Genomic DNA, 18,329 nt, shown 5'->3' on the forward strand with positions numbered 1-18,329 from the left:
CAGTCTTGGGGGAAAAATAACTGATGTTAATCAAGTAATAATCTTAATGGCTATATAACTGACATAAGTGCTCTGAACACACACACACACACACACACACACACACACACACACACACACACACACTAGCTGACCCAGGAGAGAGGTAGTCAAGAAATGCTTTCTCCCCGCAGTAGTGTTTGACTTGTCTGTGAAGGACGAGTGAGTAGAGATGAACCTGAGAGAAGACAGAGGACAAGATAATGACCAATCTTCGTAAGGCAACAATAAGGTCTTTGTTTTTATACAAAGAATAATAAACCACTGAAAGTTTTGAGTGAGGTTATTGACATTATCAGACTTTGATCTATAAACATGTTCATGCTATATTTTACAGAATACATTGAAAAGACAAATGTTTGTTGACCTGATTAAGGAACTAATATGCTTAACTTATGATAAGCATTGATTTTGTGCTAAACCCATTTAATTGAAACTTGAGTTTCAATAACAAATTCCAACGAAACTATAGGAGGTACATACATAAATTTAAATTTTCTATTAGCCGCATTTTAAAAATAGAAAAAAGTAAACTTAACTTTAAAATATGTGTAAACATAATGTATCCAAAATACTATCTTTTCAATAGATAATAATATAAAATTATTAATGAGATATCTCATAGTCTTTGTTGCACTAAGGCTTTGAAATTCAGTGTACGTTAAACTTAGAGCATATCTGTATTCACATAACACATGTCAAGTGTTCAACAGCTTTTGTACTTAAAGGCTAGCACACTGGACAGTATAATGCAATGAGTTACCCCATTGCTCCCACTGTTATTGTATATATTTCTGACAGCGGAGGGTATAAAGGCTGGATGTGGTGAGGTATGCCTGTGATCCCAACATTTAATAAGCCAACTCAGGAGGATTGCCTGGAGTTCAAAGCCAGAATAGATAGGCTACATAGTGAGTTCAAGACCACACTAAACTAAATAGTGAGACCCTGCCTCAAAAAGCCAAAACACCAGAAAAAGAAAAAGGATATGAATACAGAGAAAACTTTAGGTATCCTAGAAAATTCTGAGCAATGCCATGAAAATTCAGAAGGAACATTTGAGACACCCCTCAAAAAATTCCACAAATTCTTTATCATTGCAGTATGACTAAGAATTTTAATCTGAAGACTTTGAATTCCTGAAAAAGGCAGACAACTTCCCAGACTGTAACAGCATTTACCTAAGTGAGTGGATGGAAAGTATTACAGCCTAGGAAACTATGAGAAGCCCACAGATGAAATGGAATTGAGTTCCTGTATGATGAAGAAAGGAAAGCTGGGAGCCAAAGAGAGAGGCTGATAGACTCAGGTTCGAAATGGGAGGGGAATTCAGAGATTGTGTCCTTTTCTACTTCCACATCACCCTGGATGGAGGAAATGCCCACTTCGGGTAGGTCTGCTCAGCACTAGCCCAATGAACTAGAATACTTTCAGGGAAGCTAATGACTACGCATCCAGGTTGGCTTGAATTTGTTGTCTGCTTTTCCTTCTACCTATGGTTCTAGGTGATTGCCAAAAGAATAGCTTTTGGAAAAAGGATGGCAAATGCAAGGGTACTGGCAATTAACCCAAGAGCCATGTTCTTTTCTTAAACTCAAACAGACTGAGTTTGGCAGAACCCAGAAAGTAACACCACAGGCTTTCGACCCCGAGGCATGTTCACTCTGCTCTTTAACTGTCCCTTCTGCATCATTAGAAGAGTCACAGTCCCATTCCTAGACTTTTCATCCTACCTTTCAAACAAGGACTTTAGCTATGTTTACTGATACCAACAAGGGAATATGAGATCAAAGGGGGAAATACTGCAACATCTTGGGAGTGTAAATCCATAAAAAAATTTAATTGGATAATTTATACTGAAGGAACTGACTTAATGGACAAAAAGTGAAGAGTTTAAGTGAGCAGAATAAATACCTACAAATAGATAAGAAAGGATCAGAAATATACAGCAATATATGCTGTGGACAACAGTTATGAAAAATATAGTAATAAACTTAAAAGCCAGATAACAGATTGTATACCACCAGACAACAAAATACTGAGGTTATAAATTACCTGAACTCTCAGAGGAAGTATCTGAAATCAATAAAGAGATGGGAAACCAAGAACATTAAAATGGTAAGAACCCTGATTTTAAAAAAAATCTGACATGACAAGAAAAGAGAAATATAGATGCTCCTCAATTTACCATGGGATTAAGTCTTAATAAAATCATCATTAACTGAAAATACCGTTAGTAAAAAAAATATTTAAATCAGCTATGGTGGAGCATACCTGTAATCTCAGCACTCTGGAAGAAGGATCATAAATTCATGCCCAGTCTTAGTGATATACTGAGACCCTGTCTCAAAAATAATTTTTTAAAAGGCTGGTTATAAAACTCAGTACAAAAGTCTTGAGTTCAATCCTCAGCAGTGGAAAAAAAAATATTTAATACAGCTAACAGACAAAATATCCTAATTTAGCAACACAGGAAGTTGGACTGTGCTGGGAGCTAGAGTTTGCTGCCTCTGCCCAGCATGGTCAGAAGGTATCATACCACATATCATTAGGAAAAGTCAAAATTCAAAGCTAGACCCCCAACTTGCTGTGCTGGCCCTGCTCTTGGGGCACGCTGACACAGTGATTGAGACTGGGTGTGGTGACATGTGCCTTTAATCCCAGCACTTGGGAGGCTGAAAACAGGAGGATCGTTATGAGTCCAATCTGTGTAGTGAGACCATGTAAACCCAGCACTAAATACATTTTTTAAAAAATTCAAAACTAGAAGTATGATTCTACTAAATGTGTATCATTTTAGCATCATAGTAAAATGTAAAAATCTTAAGTTGAACCGTCATAGGTCAGAGACTAACAGTACAAATAGATACTCCTCAAAAAGGTAGAAAAGCTTCTAAATTAATCGAATCTAGTTGTATAGATATTATAAGTTGGCTTAGTAAGTAGGATACAAAATCAACATAAAAATCAGGTCTTTTTCTAGATTCCAGCAATGAAATATCCAAAGTGAAGTTAAATTTATTTTAAAATCACATCAAAAATAATATAAATTAAGAATAAATTTAGCAAAAAGACATGGCAAAGATTGTACATTCACAACTATAAAACATGCTAACTAAAATTAAAGGTAATCTAAATAAACAGATAAGCTCTTATTTTTTTCTTGATTCTATGACACAATATTGTTAAGACACCAATTCTAAAAATCATCTTTATATTGCTGTACTTTATGGCATATGTAGGGCTAGTGACTAGGGTGGTAAAAGGACTTATCAAGAGTAGAGGGAGTACATCAGTTTATCGAAACAAAACAAAACAAAACCCCCACAACCATACAACTTCTAGGAGATACTATACAAGAGAATATCTCTATAATAGGCAAAACTTGATTACTGTAATACAAGAAGTACAATTCATTAAACAGACTATGCACTGAATTGGATTGAAAAATCCAAGGCAAAACTTTTGTTCTTTAAACGATACAAATAAGAAAATGAAAATCAAGCCACAATTGGAAAATAATTTGTAAACCACTTGGCATTAATCCTCTATTACCATGCAGAGAATATCATACTCTTAACAGTTTAAAACAACAAATGTTTCTGGGCCTGGTGGCACCAGATCTCTGGAGACTGAGACAGAAAGATGGCAAGTTTGAGGCCAGGCTTGGCCACATAAAAAAAAGTGCAAATTTATTCACAATTCTAAGATAACTACTAAACACCTGCAACGAAAAACCTGACAATACTAAGTGTTGACAAGTATGTGGAGAAACTAGAATCTCTCAGCCAGTGGAAATGTAAAATTGTATCACTACTTTGGAAAACAATTTCAATATTTCTTAAAAATTAAACATAAACTACCTTATAGCCCAGCAATCCATTTCTAGTATCTACTAAAGGAAAAAAAAATGTTAACACAAAAACCTACATATACCGATTTGATTTGAAACTGTCTCATTGCTATTTGTTTATCAATAAAATTATGGGAAAAAAATCCAAAAAAAAAGAAAAACTACATATAAATTTAGAAACTGTATTTTCATAACAGCCCAAACTAGAAACCACCCAAATATACATGAACTTGGGGCTGGTGAGATGGCTCAGTGGTCTAAAGCAACTACTTAGAGCGGTCTTGGCAAAGCACAGGGACCACGGTTCAATCCCCCAGCACCACATGCCAGCCAGCCCCGCCCCCTGGTGGGCTGAGCTGGCCACACACACACACACACACACACACACATAAATAAATAAAATTTAAAAAAAATAAACTTCAAATATACATGAACTTAAATAGTCGTTGAATGCAAAAGTATAGTACAGTCATATAATAGAATATTATTCATGAATAAAATGATACACACTATTAATACACACGGTACTACACTTCAAGTTCTGACACTAACTATCCTTATGATTCCTGTGGGAGCTTGCTCCTCACAACCTGTATGGAGATTTTTACTTAACTCACAAAAACTTACTTTCGGGCTGGTGAGATGGCTCAGTGGTCTAAAGCACCTACTTATAACAAGCTTAGCAAAGCACAGGGACCGCGGTTCAATCCCCCAGCACCACATGCCAGCCAGCCCTGCCCCTGGTGGGCTGAGCTGGCCACACACACACACACACACACACATAAATAAATAAATAAATAAAATTAAAAAAAAAAAAACTTACTTACATGCTCTCATGCTCCCTCCAGTGCTATGCCAACAGTAGCACCCCAACTGAGATTTGGAAATCACCTCACGGCTGGGAGTGTAGCTCAATGGTAGAGCTGCACACTTAGTGCATGTGAGGTTCCACATTTCATTCTCAACACTTAAACCAAAGGTGTCAAATTATTTCCCTTCCTCACGCTGCTAATCCACTTAAAATTTCCATTCCCAGACCACTATGTGAACAAGGTCTGCGGGGAACTGCACAGAGGCCTACAACTAAAAAGCCTCTTAGTTTCTTTACTCAGTGAGAAAAACCTCATTTCAGTCTGAAAATTAAACAAATGTGTTTATTGCCCAGAATGTGGATATACTTTTTTTTTTTTTGTGTGTGTGTGTGTGTACCAGGGATTAAACTCAGGACCTTGCTCTTGCCAGGCAAGTACTTATTCCACTGAGTTATCTCCCTGGCCCAGGATATACTTTTTTAAAGGCCTTGAAACAGATACAGCGTTTGTTGTTTTTTCTTCAGTGCATGGCAGTGCGTTTAAATCTATTCTTTGGTGTTTAATTTTTGTCTCAGTCTTTAAAAACAAGAATGTAGATTGAGAAACTATGTGGGTCACACCTGTAATCCCAGCACTTGGGAGGCTGAGGCCAGAGGAGTTTGAAGTTATCTTGGTCTACTCAGCGAGTTTAAAGTCTGTACTCCAAAGTGAGACCATGACAAAACACAAAAAAAATATATAAAGCTTAAGTGCAGACTACAAAGCAAGACCCCATCTCACAAAACAAAACAAACACACAAAAAACAAACAAACCCTGAAGAATGTTTAAAGCAGGGCATGGTCTGGGCACACTTGTAATACTATTACTTGGGAGGTTTAGTCAGGAAGGTCGCCAAGAGTTCAAGGCCAGCCTGGGCTACACAGGCGTTTTAAAACCAGCCTAAACTGCAGAACGAGGCTCTGTTTCAAAAAAAAAAAAAAAAAAAAAGAAAAAAAAGGTATGAACAGATAATACGCTTGATTTTAGTCAAGCGAGATATATCCGATACAGCTACAAACTCCTTATGATGCATGTTATTATGTATATCTAAAATGTACCAATAGAAAGGAAAACAAAAAGTCGTGTAGAACGCTGGGAATTGAAAACTGGGCCATATAAACTGTTACCGATAATTGAGTTGAAAAATAAAAGTGCATACCTGAAACCTATCAGGTTCCCGTAACAACAGCCGCAGGTACAGTATTGAGTCTGGGAGCCACTGCTGGCTGCAATCGCGATGGGACTCTGTAAAGCACAGGGCAAGCAACTGAAGCTTGGAAAAACATAACTTCATTCGTTTCCATCATTTTCAAACAGAGGTCGCCTTGAGGTGAGGAGGTAGCGAAATCCCACCCCGAGACCCAAGATGGGAGGGGCAGTAGGCGTGGCTTCATGGGCTTCTCTGGGAGGTGCAGTGGGCGTGGCTTCCCGCATTTCTCGCGAAGGATGGGGCAGGACCGCCGATCAGCCGTAAAGACCTCCGTAAGTCGTGAAGTGCCGTGCCGAGCGGTGCTTTACGACAGTGGGAGCGCTCCAGCCTAGCAGTTCTGCTTGCGACTGGTGTCCGCACGTGTGCCGATGTTTTTCGCCCGGTGATCCTGCCTGTTGCTGTGGTGCAGCCACATTGAAGGCGGAGTGGCATCGTAAGCCAAAGACCGTGAGCTGATGGCATTTGCTACCGAAAATGAAGGGGACTCTGGAGAAGGTCTCCAGAGGGTACCTGAGGGGGCGCGGCTGGAGCCTGGTAGGGAGGTGGAGGCCGGGGACCCAGCGGGGATGGAGGCGCCTGGCGGCGGCGAGCATGCAAGTGGGCGCAGAGGAGTGAAGATGGAGGACGCGGAGGAAGGGAGTGAGCAGAGGGCCGTGGAGATGCGCGTGGACTCGACAGTTGTGAAACTAGAAGGGACGGACTGGTCGGATGTAGACGGCGGCGTGTGGGACGCGCAGTGGGAGAAGCGGGAGGCGGAGGACGGGGCTGAGGTGGAGGAGGAGAAAGCAGGCGTCGTGGAGGTGAGGCCGGAAGCGGGTGGCACATTGGTAGTGAAAGAAGAAAAGATGGATGGACCAGACGAGAAGGAAGAGAAAGTGGAGGTAAAGGAAGAGGTAACGGAAGAGGTAATGGATTGGCCAGAAGTGAAGGAAGAGGAAGGTAGCTTGGAGATGGAGCAGGAGATGTTTGTTGATCAGAGTATGCAACGGGAGGAAATGATGGACGGAGTGCGTGTAAAAGAAGAGGGGCTTTTCCTGAAGGAAGAAGTAACGGAAGATGTAAAGGTGGAAGAAGAGCTTCAGATAAATCCCCCCGTGGGCAGTAAGCGAAAACTGGCAATGTCAAGGTAGGGTTGGAAGAGATGCGGTTGAGAGCATGAAGCTGTTGGGTCTGCTCTGTCCAGATTGTCGGGAACTACACGAGCGTTCCCAGAAAGGGGAATAGTGAAAAACAGCGTCTGAGTGGAGTCTTGTGCAGAGAGAGGTGAAGAGGAATGTTGTTAAAATAACAAATTCAAGGGCCAGCCAAATAACTCAGCGGATTAAAAGCAGGGCGCAGGAGCCAGGGGTTCAGGGCCTGCCAAGTGCGGCCCCACCCCCGGGGCACACTGAGACAGCAGTTGAGGCTGGGCATGGTGGCGCAAGGCTGTAATCTCAGCTCTTGGGAGGCTGTAAACAGGCAGATCACTACGAGTCCGATCGTGTAGTGAGACCCTGAACACCCTGTAGACCATTCCCCAGAATACAAAAATAATAATAATAATAGTAAACAAATTCTATTAGTGGGAATGATCAGTGGGTAGTGGTCAACTTACAAAGTAAATGTTCTAGGAACCAGAAGACCTTTGGAACCAAACCTGGCTAATTTAATAAACTTGACTCAGTATTGGTTTCAAAGATAATAAAAATGAACAAGTCTAGGAAAACCAACAATGACAGAGTGGCTTGAGTTAAGTAGGCAGATATTAACTTGAATTTAGTGAGCTTCTGTATAGGTAGTAGTGTTTGTTTTTTTTTTTTTAAACTTATGTTGGGGGGGCAGCTCAGCCCACCAGGGGGCGGGGCGGGCTGGCATGTGGTGCTGGGGGATTGAACCGTGGTCCCTGTGCTTTGCTAAGCTTGTTCTAAGTAGGTTCTTCAGACCACTGAGCCATATCACCAGCCCCAGTAGTAATGTTTATTGCCTTTAATTTTCTTAGTGTGTAATCATGCTTATGATGTAGGAAATGACACTGTGGTCAGTTGTTGGGAATATTGCTGTCTAGAAAACAGTGACTCAAATAGAAGAAGCTATAAAAGCCTCTCAGTATCCTGTGCTAGCAAAACGATGATGAGTAATAGCATTTATAAATTATTTTGATGCCCATTCTAAGTTAGATGTGGAGTTGAGGATAAAAGACATGAATGCTGCTTTTTAAATTTGAATGGGTCATACACTTTTTTTTGGCTATGTAAATGTAGATGTTATTTAGAGAATTTTCAACAGTGTTTGACAGCTGTCAGGAATTTTATCAGAGTTGCTTATGCATGCTTTAATCGTCATGAGCACATCTGAATTATGACAAGTAATTAAATCAACATTTAGAACTTATGACTAAATAAATAGGATTAATATTTGATAACAGCATTTCATCTGGGTTTTTGTAGGTGTGAAACTTGTGGTACAGAAGAAGCAAAGTACAAATGTCCACGTTGTATGCGATATTCCTGCAGGTATACATAGGATTTTCTACCTTACTACCTATATCTGTATGCTTCTTCAAAATGTAAAAGTATTTCTCTCTTTATTTCTTCAGCTTGCCCTGTGTAAAGAAACACAAAGCAGAACTGATGTGTAATGGAGTTCGAGATAAAACCGCTTATGTTTCAATACAACAGTTTACTGAAATGAATCTCCTAAGTGGTAAGCCATTTTATACACAGCAGATTAATGCTTCCTGGCAGTTGACATATGTCACTTGTTTAGTTTTCTATTCTGAAAATTTTAGATTATCGATTTTTGGAAGATGTGGCAAGAACAGCTGACCATATTTCCAGAGATGCTCTTTTGAGAAAGCCAATAAGCAATAAATATGTAAGTATTCTAATCTCTTCTAGTGAGACTTCCAGTCAGATTCTTTTTTTTTTTTGTTTTTTTCTTCAACTTAACCATGGTCAAGGGGCCATTCTAGTTACTATAAATATAACTGTGAGTGGGAGAGAGGAGAAGTATAGAGGAAGAATTATAACATTAGAATTAAACACACATAGAAAACAAAGTTTCGGGGGATAAAAAGAATGAAAATGGTGTTTGCTGGGGAAATGTTGCCAGAAGTTTGTTTTCAAGAGAAGCTTCTCTGAGAAATGATACTTAAGCAGCCAGGTGGGAAGAGGAGGGAAAAAAGTGACAAGCAAACATTTGGAGGAAGACTAAGCCATGTAGAGACAAAAGCAGAACTGAAAAGCTAAGTCAGGGATAAGGTTGGTATGTGTGAGGAATTAAGAGGAGCACGGTGTCTGAAGCAAAGTGTGAAGAATGCTAAGCGTGAAGTTAGAGAAACTAGTAAGGATTCTCAGTATTGTTCTAAGGGAATGTAAAATTCACAGAAGGGTTTTGAGCATGTTTGCTTTTTGAAACACCACTGTTCCTGCTGTGTACTCCAGGGTTTAAGAATAAAAGGTTAGAAACAAAGAAGTGAGTTACAGGGTCCTGTAGTGTGGCCCATGTGGGAGATGGTGATGGTTTGAGTCCTGCTGTTAGAATTAAGTGAGAAGTGATTAGATTCCAGTTCTGAAGAAGCACTAAGAAGATTTGCTATTGAAATACGCTTTTCATACTCTTGCATCCCTTTTTCATTTCTTAGGCACTTTTCAAAATTAAAGTGAATATTTGAAATACTTCACAACTTGTATTCTAGAAATTTTTTAGTATTATGAGTATCTCACATCACAGATTTATGTTCATTTTTCAGAGACCATTTAGTATTGGAGTTGCAAAATCTTACACCTTTTCCCCCTTCCTTTTGGTCAGTTTTCCTTTTGTTGTATTTCTTAAATGTTTCTCAGTAGTTGATTATGTGTTATGAATACAATCTATAGTTCTCTTTTCATTGGACAGGTTCTTCTAGTGAACAAATGCTCCTAATTTTAATATAGTCTAAATTACCACATGCTTTTGTGGTCTTAGGTCTTTTACAGAAATCCTTTCTTTAAAATTAATGAATATGTATTTTCTTTTTTTTTTTTGCTGTACCAGGGATTGAACTCAGGACCGTGTGCTTGCCCGACAAGCACTTAATCTACTGAGCTATCTCTGTGACCCAAAAATATATTTTCTATAGTATTTTCTGAATGTTTTATGATATTGATGGCCAGTAATAGTGATATGGCAATTTAGAGCTCTCAATCATATAACCAACCCATTGTGGCATACATGCCATACGTGTGCCACCACTGCTTTATAGTATTGCGCTTCAAATTTTTGTCTTTAAAATAGAATTGATCTTTGATGGAAGTCCCAGCTTAACTTTACATATCGACAATCCACTATTCCTAGCACTATGTACTAGAACGTCCATCCTTTCACTACTGCTTTACAGAAGCACCTTTGTCACTTATCAATCATCGCTCTATGTTTTGGTCAGTTTTGTTTTGTTTTGTTTTTTGTGGAATCAGGGATTGAACTCAGGCCCTTGCATTTGCCAGGGAAGTGCTTATTCCACTGAGCCATCTCCCTGGCCCCTGTTTTGGTCAGTTTTGACCTGTGTATTCCATCCTGTTAGTCAGCTTGTATGTCCTGGAACAACACTACACACTCTAAGTTATTGTAATTTTTTTCATGCAATTAAAACACTGTACAGGAGGCCTGCCCCTTAGCTCAGTTCTTTAAGTGGCTGCTTCAGCAAAGCAGTCAGGCTCCGGTTGCTGCAGTTTGATCTCCACAACTCAAGCCAGGCAAACCTGCCTTGAAGGCATTCAGAGCAAAAAAAAAAAAAAAAATCCTAAATCACTGTACGTATTTATGGGCTGAAGTATGTTATTTCAATGCACGTGTATGCCCTTTTTTGTGTGGTGGTACCAGGGATTGAATTCAGGACCTTGTGCTTGCCAGTCAAGCATTGATTGCCCTGAGCTGTCTCCCCGGTCCCCCGTGTACAATGTATAATGATCAAATCAGAGTAATTAGTATACCTGTTATCTCAAAAATTACATTTTGTGTTGGGGCCGTTGAAAATCTTTTCTTCTAACCATATTGAAATTATAATAAATTATTGCTGCGCGTGGGAGGCGGAAAAACAGGAAGGATCACGACAAGTCCGATCTGTAGTGACAACCTGTCGACCCTGTACTAAAATACTAAAATGTAAAATACTAAAATACATAGAAAATAAATAACAAAAAAATAAAATAAAATAGATGATTGCTAACTTTATTCACTCAAATATGCTATAGAGCAGTAGAATTTTTTATTTCTTAAGTATGTTTCTAACCAACCTCTCCCTAACCATTCAGTTTTTTTACTAAACTCATAATCTGATAGAATAAGTTCTCTCACTTTGTTCTCTGGAGTGTGGCTATTCATTGCTTTTTGCAGTTCCATACAGTTACTAAAAATCAGTCTAATTCTATAGTCCCCTCTTATTCTCTTGGGAATTTTGATGGGGTTGTATTCTACAGATCAGTTTGGGAGATTTTCTTTACAACATGAATCTTTGGACTGTGTTCTCTCTGCATTCCACATTTACCTGAATCACCTTTAGTTAAGCCTAAGATGTTTGATATTCAGACAGATAGAGAGATTAGGCTGATAGTCAGCAGCCTAGGTTGTATGATAATAATATAATAAGCTCCTCTGTGGGTATTTTTCTTACACATTTTTTCTTAGGGACATTCCTGGCCTTTTTTTTTTTTTTTTAATCAAATTCAAGGTCTTGACCTACATCTTCAGCCCTTTTGACATTATTTTAAATAGCATTTTTCATTTTTTCTTTGTACTTGCACATAGGTGTGAGATTTTTGTCATTTTTTTTTTTTTTACTGTAAGCAACTATTAAAATCCTAGTACCTTAGAGTCACAGGATTCCTATTTTATTTCTTCATAGTCTATATTTCTCTCTTTTTGCCTTATTGAAGTAACTAAGACCACCATTTCTGTGTTGAAAAGTCCCAAAACAATCTTCACTTTGAAGATTCTCTAGAAAGAGTCACAGGACTAAAATTTATTATCATGAAAGGACATGAAACAAAATTAGAAAAGGGAATTTTTATGAAACAGAATCTAGAGGAAGCAGATCACAGTTTCTAATAGATCTTTGCCATTGAAATCACATGTGTGTAATTCTTCTATTAATAAGTTGCAATAGCGCTGATGAAATGTTTTCTACCAGAAATGCTCAGTGGAAATTCAGTGCCTAAGGCATTATTAATTGAGGATTAGTCACAGAGGCATCTTCTACCTAGCATACAACAGAATTTCAGAGCCCAAGAATGAAAACCAAATTTAACAAATGCCACATTGGTTAAATAAAAATTAAGCATAGTGATGAGCCATTATCATTTATGGAAAGTTGTATGTCACTATATGGACATGTTTAATGTTTAGTTTCAGGCTTGTTATAACTTCTGTAAATTTTCATCTTGTTCCTTGATCTTAGAGGGCAAACTTTCATGATTCTTTTGTATACCTAGTTTATTAGAGTAATGAAATTCTAATCCTAGTTTGCTAATAAATCTTATGAATGTGGTTATATTTTATCACCTGCTTGTTTCAGTATTCACTTTTATCCTTTTCACCTATCATACTCTAATAAAGATATGAGCAGTCTTAATTCATCTTGTATTTTAGGCTAATTTTCCATGGTCTACTGTTATCACCACCTGTTATGCTTTCTATACTTTACAGACTTTAGTGTGTGTACATTATCCATCCATTCATTTCTTATTTATGTTCAAGAAAGAAATTGACCTCTAATTTTCCCTTTTGATATCCTTAGGATTCTGTATCAGTAAGGTTTTAGTTTCGTAAAGTTAGTTGGGATGGTTTCTGTTTTGGTTTTGGACATATTGATGAATATTGAAATTTATCATTGAACTGGTATGAGCTTAGAATTTGGGCCACTGAGGTATATTTTTTCCTGATTAGAGGACCGTTTTGATTCTGTGTCTCTTGAGTCATTGATATATTTAATTTTTGTAAAAATTTGCACATTTGAAAAAAAAATTTCAGTTGACTTTTAGGGCTGGGGAGATAGCTCAGTGGCTTAAGTGCCTGCCAAGCAAGTGCAAGGCTCTGAGTTCAATTCTTGGTACAAAAAAAAAAAAAAAAAGAAATTTCAAAAATTTGCACATTTGATTGAAATTTTGATTTATTGGAAGTTTTATAATGGATTCTTTTATGTGTCTATGGGGGTTATTCAGTTTTTGATAATGGTTATATTTGAGTTTTTTTAGATCAATTAATATGTTTCTTTTTTATCTTGTTAATGTATCCTTTTAATTTTTGTTGCATCTTTGTTCTCTTCTAGCTTATTTTTATGGTCTTTTTCTAAAAGGATATCTTCTTTAAGATATGTGATTGGGTTAATGTTGAATATTCATTTCTATTATACTTGTTTACTCTTAATATATAATTCTTTCTTAATATATACATTCAAGAATATAAATTTCTATATCAAGGACAGCAATGTGTAATGTAAAAACCAGGCTTGAATACCTGTCATCTTGGTCTTCTAAATGTGTACTGTTTCTAATGTCATCAATTATTACTATACTCTCTTTAAAACATTTTTTTAAATTAAAAAATATAAATTTCTGTCTTATGTGTCCTACAAGTTTACCCCTTTACAACTCTTGAAATTACTTAGTTCAGCTTAACTAGCCCTGATGGTCAATGGAATAGTTGCATAATAGAGTGTTTTATAATTTCCACTATAGTGGCTACTTTAATTAGGTACTGTCCCAGGCCATACACTATTGTTCCTTCCTTGAGTAAGCTGTCTGTGTAGTCGAGGGTATGTACCTAACTGGTATAAAACTGCAAAAGTAAGAGGAAAATCACTGGATCTAGGAATGTATTGTAGCTCATTAGTTGAATATTTAACTTGGATGTGCAAAGCTTTGAATTTAATCATTCACATTCCCCAAAAAACAGATATCTCTGATTCTTCCTTTGGCTTATAGATCCGATGGTTAAAAGCAATTCCTTCCACAGGCTGTAGAATTGGTGGACCTGGATTTTAATACAGGTTCTATCTTTCAAAAATAGCCATATGATGTTAAATTTTCACTAATTCTTGTTGCTGAATTGGACATGACCAAGTATTTATGTCTCATTATCTTTATAAATATTGAATGAAATTTTGTTGTTTGTGAAACATACTCAGTAATCAGTACGGTTGCAAGTACACAGTTCAATAACCTTCACTATTATTGAACATGATTTTACTCATTACTGATTGTAAGCCATTTTAAGATTAATTTATCTGTTTTGTTTTATTAGATGTACTTTATGAAAAATCGTGCCCGAAGGCAAGGTATTACCCTAAAACTTCTACCCAATGGATTCACTAAGAGGAAAGAAAATTCAACATTTTTTGATAAGAGGTAGGTTTCTAAATTAGTATACCAGGAATTTTTTTTTTTTTTTTAATTTGCTTTTTTAAATCGGGAACATCTTGGTTTGTTGTGTAGCATTGCTACACAAAGTATAAATTTTAACCTGTCAAGAATGACAATGGGCTGGGGAGGTAGCTAAGCAGCCTAAGTACATTCCAGGCAAGCACAAAGTCCCAAATTTGAGCCCTGGAATCCTGAGCACTTTGTGCTAGCCTCAAAACCAGGCATGATGGCACATGCCTGTAGCCCCAGTCCTGGGGAGGCTGAGACAGGAATATTGCTGGGAATCTGAACTGTATAGCAAGACACTGTATCTAGAACAAAGAAAAGGACAAGATAACTTCAGTAGTTACAAGATATATGAGTAGTAAAAATGGAGCATGCAATGTATGTGTTTACTTGATATTCTTTGAGAAGCTTCTCGAATGTCACTTTGTATGACAAATGACCTAGGCATCTTAATGACTTAATTTCATTAGATCTGGTGTGGAGTTGGGTATTTCTAATGGGCCCTCTGGTAATATTAATTGAGAACCATTCTTTGAGAATCATTGTTCTAGAACACTCATCAGTAGAAGTAAAAACTGTTCCTTGGAGAACCAAGATATTGTCAAAGTATTTCAGAAGCTTTAGAGACAAAGTAGTGAGTCCTAGTAGAAGTACTGTACTGTTCAAATTAAAAGCAGTTTAGCTCTTCTTGTCCTATCTAGATTGGAATTCTAGAAAGGTTTCTTTTAAAAGCTGGCTGTGAAAGAGGAGACTTAAAACATTAAAAGAACCTTGAGTATAGATAATATCACAAAGATTAGTTTGCTGTTCTTTTAAAGTATTGGGCCAGAAAAGCACAGAGGAGAAGAAGGAATAGGACTGCGAAGTAGGATGCGCACTGTATGTGTGCTTTCCACATCTGTAGATCTAACTAAATGCAGGTTGAAAATAATCCAGCTTCAGCACTGAACACATACACACTTTTTTCTTTTTATCATTATTTCCTAAACAGTATAGTATAACAACTATTTACATTGTTCAGGTGTTACAAATCTAAGTTGGGAGGATGTGCATAGGTCATATGCAAATAATGTGCCATTTTAGAGAAAGGGCTTGAACACCCACAGATTTTAGTATTTAGGAGGGCTCTTGGAACCATGGGACAGCCATGCTGTAACGCACTTCAACAAGACTTGGTGATATCTTTAAGAAGTGATGATTATAATTTCTTTTTTTCTCATGCTAGGGATAAAACTTAGGTCTTTATACATGCTATCACTGAACTCTACCTTTAGGCCTCTAAAAAGTAGTGTTAAAAAGCTAAGTGCGGGGCTGGTGAGATGGCTCAGTGGTCTAAGGCACCTACTTGGAACAAGCTTGGCAAAGCACAGGGACCACGGTTCAATCCCCCAGCACCACATGCCATCCAGCCTCGCCCCCTGATGGGCTGAGCTGGCCACACACACACACACACACACACACACAATAAATAATAAATGTTTAAAAAATAAATAAATAAATAAGTGCTAGGGCCAGGGAGATATCTCAGTGGAATAAGTGCTTGCCTGGCAAGTGCAAGGTCCTGAGTTCAATCCCTGGGACCAACAAAAATAAAAAAATGAAATGAATAAAATTAAAAGCTAAGCACTGCACCCAGGTGTTTTGGCACACACCTGTAATCCAAGCATTTGGGAGGCTAAGGTAGAAGATCACAAGTTCAAGCATATTCTGAACAACTTAGCAACAACGTGGCTTAAAGTAAAAATAAAACGTCTTAAGGGTGTAGCTCAGTGGAAAGGCCCTGGTACCACATACAAAGTGCCCATAAGAAGTGTTTAATGTACAGTTGTTACTCTAAGTAGCAAGAGATGCAATAGGTGCCTTATAAGAATATATTCATTCTAACTAAACATCCTTTTAAGAGTTTTTGATCATATGAATATGAATCTATTAAAATCATATGCAAATTATATAGTATGCAAATTTTTCTGAACTTTGAGGAGTCAGATTTTATCCTCCACTCTAACCAGGGATTGAACTCAGGCCCTTGCATGTGCCAGGCAAGTAGTTATTCTACTGAGCTATCTCCCCGGCTGAGTAGTCAAATTTTAGATTTGAATTTATGAGAACATAATAGTTTTAATGAACAAAAGAGTAATAGATGCTTATATTAATATGTTGAGGGGCCAGCCAGATAGCTCTGTGGACTAAAGTACCTGCTTAGGCAGGGGCAGGGACTGGGGTTCCATCGCCAGCATACCATGCTGCCCCCGCCTCCAGTGCCGGAGACTGAGACGGGGCGTGGTGGCGCGTGCCTGTAATCCCAGGGCTTGGGAGGCTGAAAACAGGAGTATCACTAGGAGTCTGATCTGTGTAGTGAGACTCTGTAGACCTTGTACTAAATACATTTATCTTTTTTTTTTTTTTTTTTTGGTGGAACCGAGGATTGAACTCAGGCCCTTGTGCTTGCCCGGGAAGCGCTTATTTCACTGAGCCATCTCCCCAGCCCCTACTAAATACATTAAAAAAAAAAAAAAATTAAGTTGAAAAAACAAAGCAAAAGTCCTGCTTTCCTATTATAAGTGTGGGAGTTAGAAAAGGAACTGAGTCTAGTAGAAAGGTCCCTGCTTATTTTGGAGATGTTAGAGTACTTTTTTTAAAAAAAGTAGTACTTCTTTTAGGATTAAATCCTTTATCTTTCCATAAGATTATATGACTTTATGTTCATATTCATTTACTGCATTTTTTTTGGGGGGTGGTTGTGGTTTTGGTTTTGGTTTTGGTTTTTTCGGTACCAGGGATTGAACTCAGGACCCTATGCTTGCCAGGCAGGCATTTATTCTACTGAGCTATCTCCCCGGCCCTTTCTTTCACTTACTGCTAACCAAGAACTGCTCAGAATAAATACAGAAAATCTGTAAGAATACTCAGTATTCCTTTTTTTTTTTTTTTTTTTCTTTCTGGCTCAGAATGCCTTCAGGGCAGGTTTGGCTCGCTTGAATTCTATATCCTTATTTCTGCCTAATAAAAATTTGCCAAGTGTTGAGGGCTGGCCAGATAGCTCAGCAGGCTAAAGGGCTGGCTTAAACAGACTCAGGAACTGGGTTCGATCTCTGGTGTGCTGTGCTGGCCCCGCCCCCAGGCCACACTGAGACTGCGATTAAGAAGACTGGGCGTGGTGGCCCACCTGTAATCCCAGTGCTTGGGAGGCTGAAAACAGGAGAAACACTACATGTCTGATCTGTATATTGAGTCACTGTAGATCCTGTTATGAGTTTTTAAAAAAGTGTTAGTGTCTTGGATCAGAGATTAATTTTTCAAATCAATTTTGAGTTAATTTTCAGTATATCTCACCTCTACCTCTGGCAGTGCTAACTGTAATGCTTTCTTTTGCTACTTTTTCTTAGTTTTTCACTTCTTTTCAATTCTAAAAAATGGAATGTGTATATTCCATTTTTGTCTATGACAACTCAATGACATTGATTTACATGAGCTACTGTATGACATAGTAATTACCATTTTTCTCAGTTCAGTATATTGAACAAGGTTTTATCCACCCTTCTCCAACTTGTGCTTTGAAAATCTTAAATTGTTAATATTAACATTATGAACAGACTTGATACCTTCTTTCTTCTATAATTAAATATAAGGGAAATAAAATCACCATTTTCAGTTTTGTCACATGAACATTCAAAATGTCTTTACTTGTCCTATCCACAGTGACAAAACACTTATTTTACATACATTTGGCTTAAGAATATATACCTTTCTCTATAATACTACATGGCTGCAATAAAAAAATATATATTTGTTTAATACATTTACTATTTGCATGTTGAGAGTTTAAAATTACATGACCTGAAAACTTTAGATCTAGCCTAGAATTCTATTTCTGTATTCAGTTTTATTACCTTATAGTAACAATTAGATTTCAAGTCTTTCATACAGTTGCTTCCCTGGTCGGTCGGTTGGTCGGTCGGTCTGTCTCTTTCTTTTTTTTTTTTTTTTAAATTTT

At 37.7% G+C, this 18,329-nt stretch overlaps 1 protein-coding gene across 2 annotated transcripts in view; it reads left to right on the plus strand.

Annotated features, from left to right (window-relative positions):
* Window positions 1-6,259: 6,259 nt before the first annotated feature.
* Znhit6 (zinc finger HIT-type containing 6) overlaps window positions 6,260-18,329 on the plus strand; it is a 52,769-nt gene continuing 40,699 nt past the window's right edge. For both annotated transcript variants that reach the window (XM_004639284.3, XM_023699071.1), the window contains exons 1-5: window positions 6,260-7,080; window positions 8,381-8,446; window positions 8,530-8,636; window positions 8,722-8,807; window positions 14,211-14,314. In XM_004639284.3, the coding sequence (XP_004639341.1) occupies window positions 6,410-7,080; window positions 8,381-8,446; window positions 8,530-8,636; window positions 8,722-8,807; window positions 14,211-14,314 (1,034 nt within the window). In that variant the 5' untranslated portion in view covers window positions 6,260-6,409. The remainder of the gene's footprint in view (window positions 7,081-8,380; window positions 8,447-8,529; window positions 8,637-8,721; window positions 8,808-14,210; window positions 14,315-18,329) is intronic.

The sequence above is a fragment of the Octodon degus genome, unplaced genomic scaffold (genome assembly GCF_000260255.1).
Source record: "Octodon degus isolate 3935 unplaced genomic scaffold, OctDeg1.0 scaffold00109, whole genome shotgun sequence".
NCBI classification, from domain to species: domain Eukaryota; kingdom Metazoa; phylum Chordata; class Mammalia; order Rodentia; family Octodontidae; genus Octodon; species Octodon degus.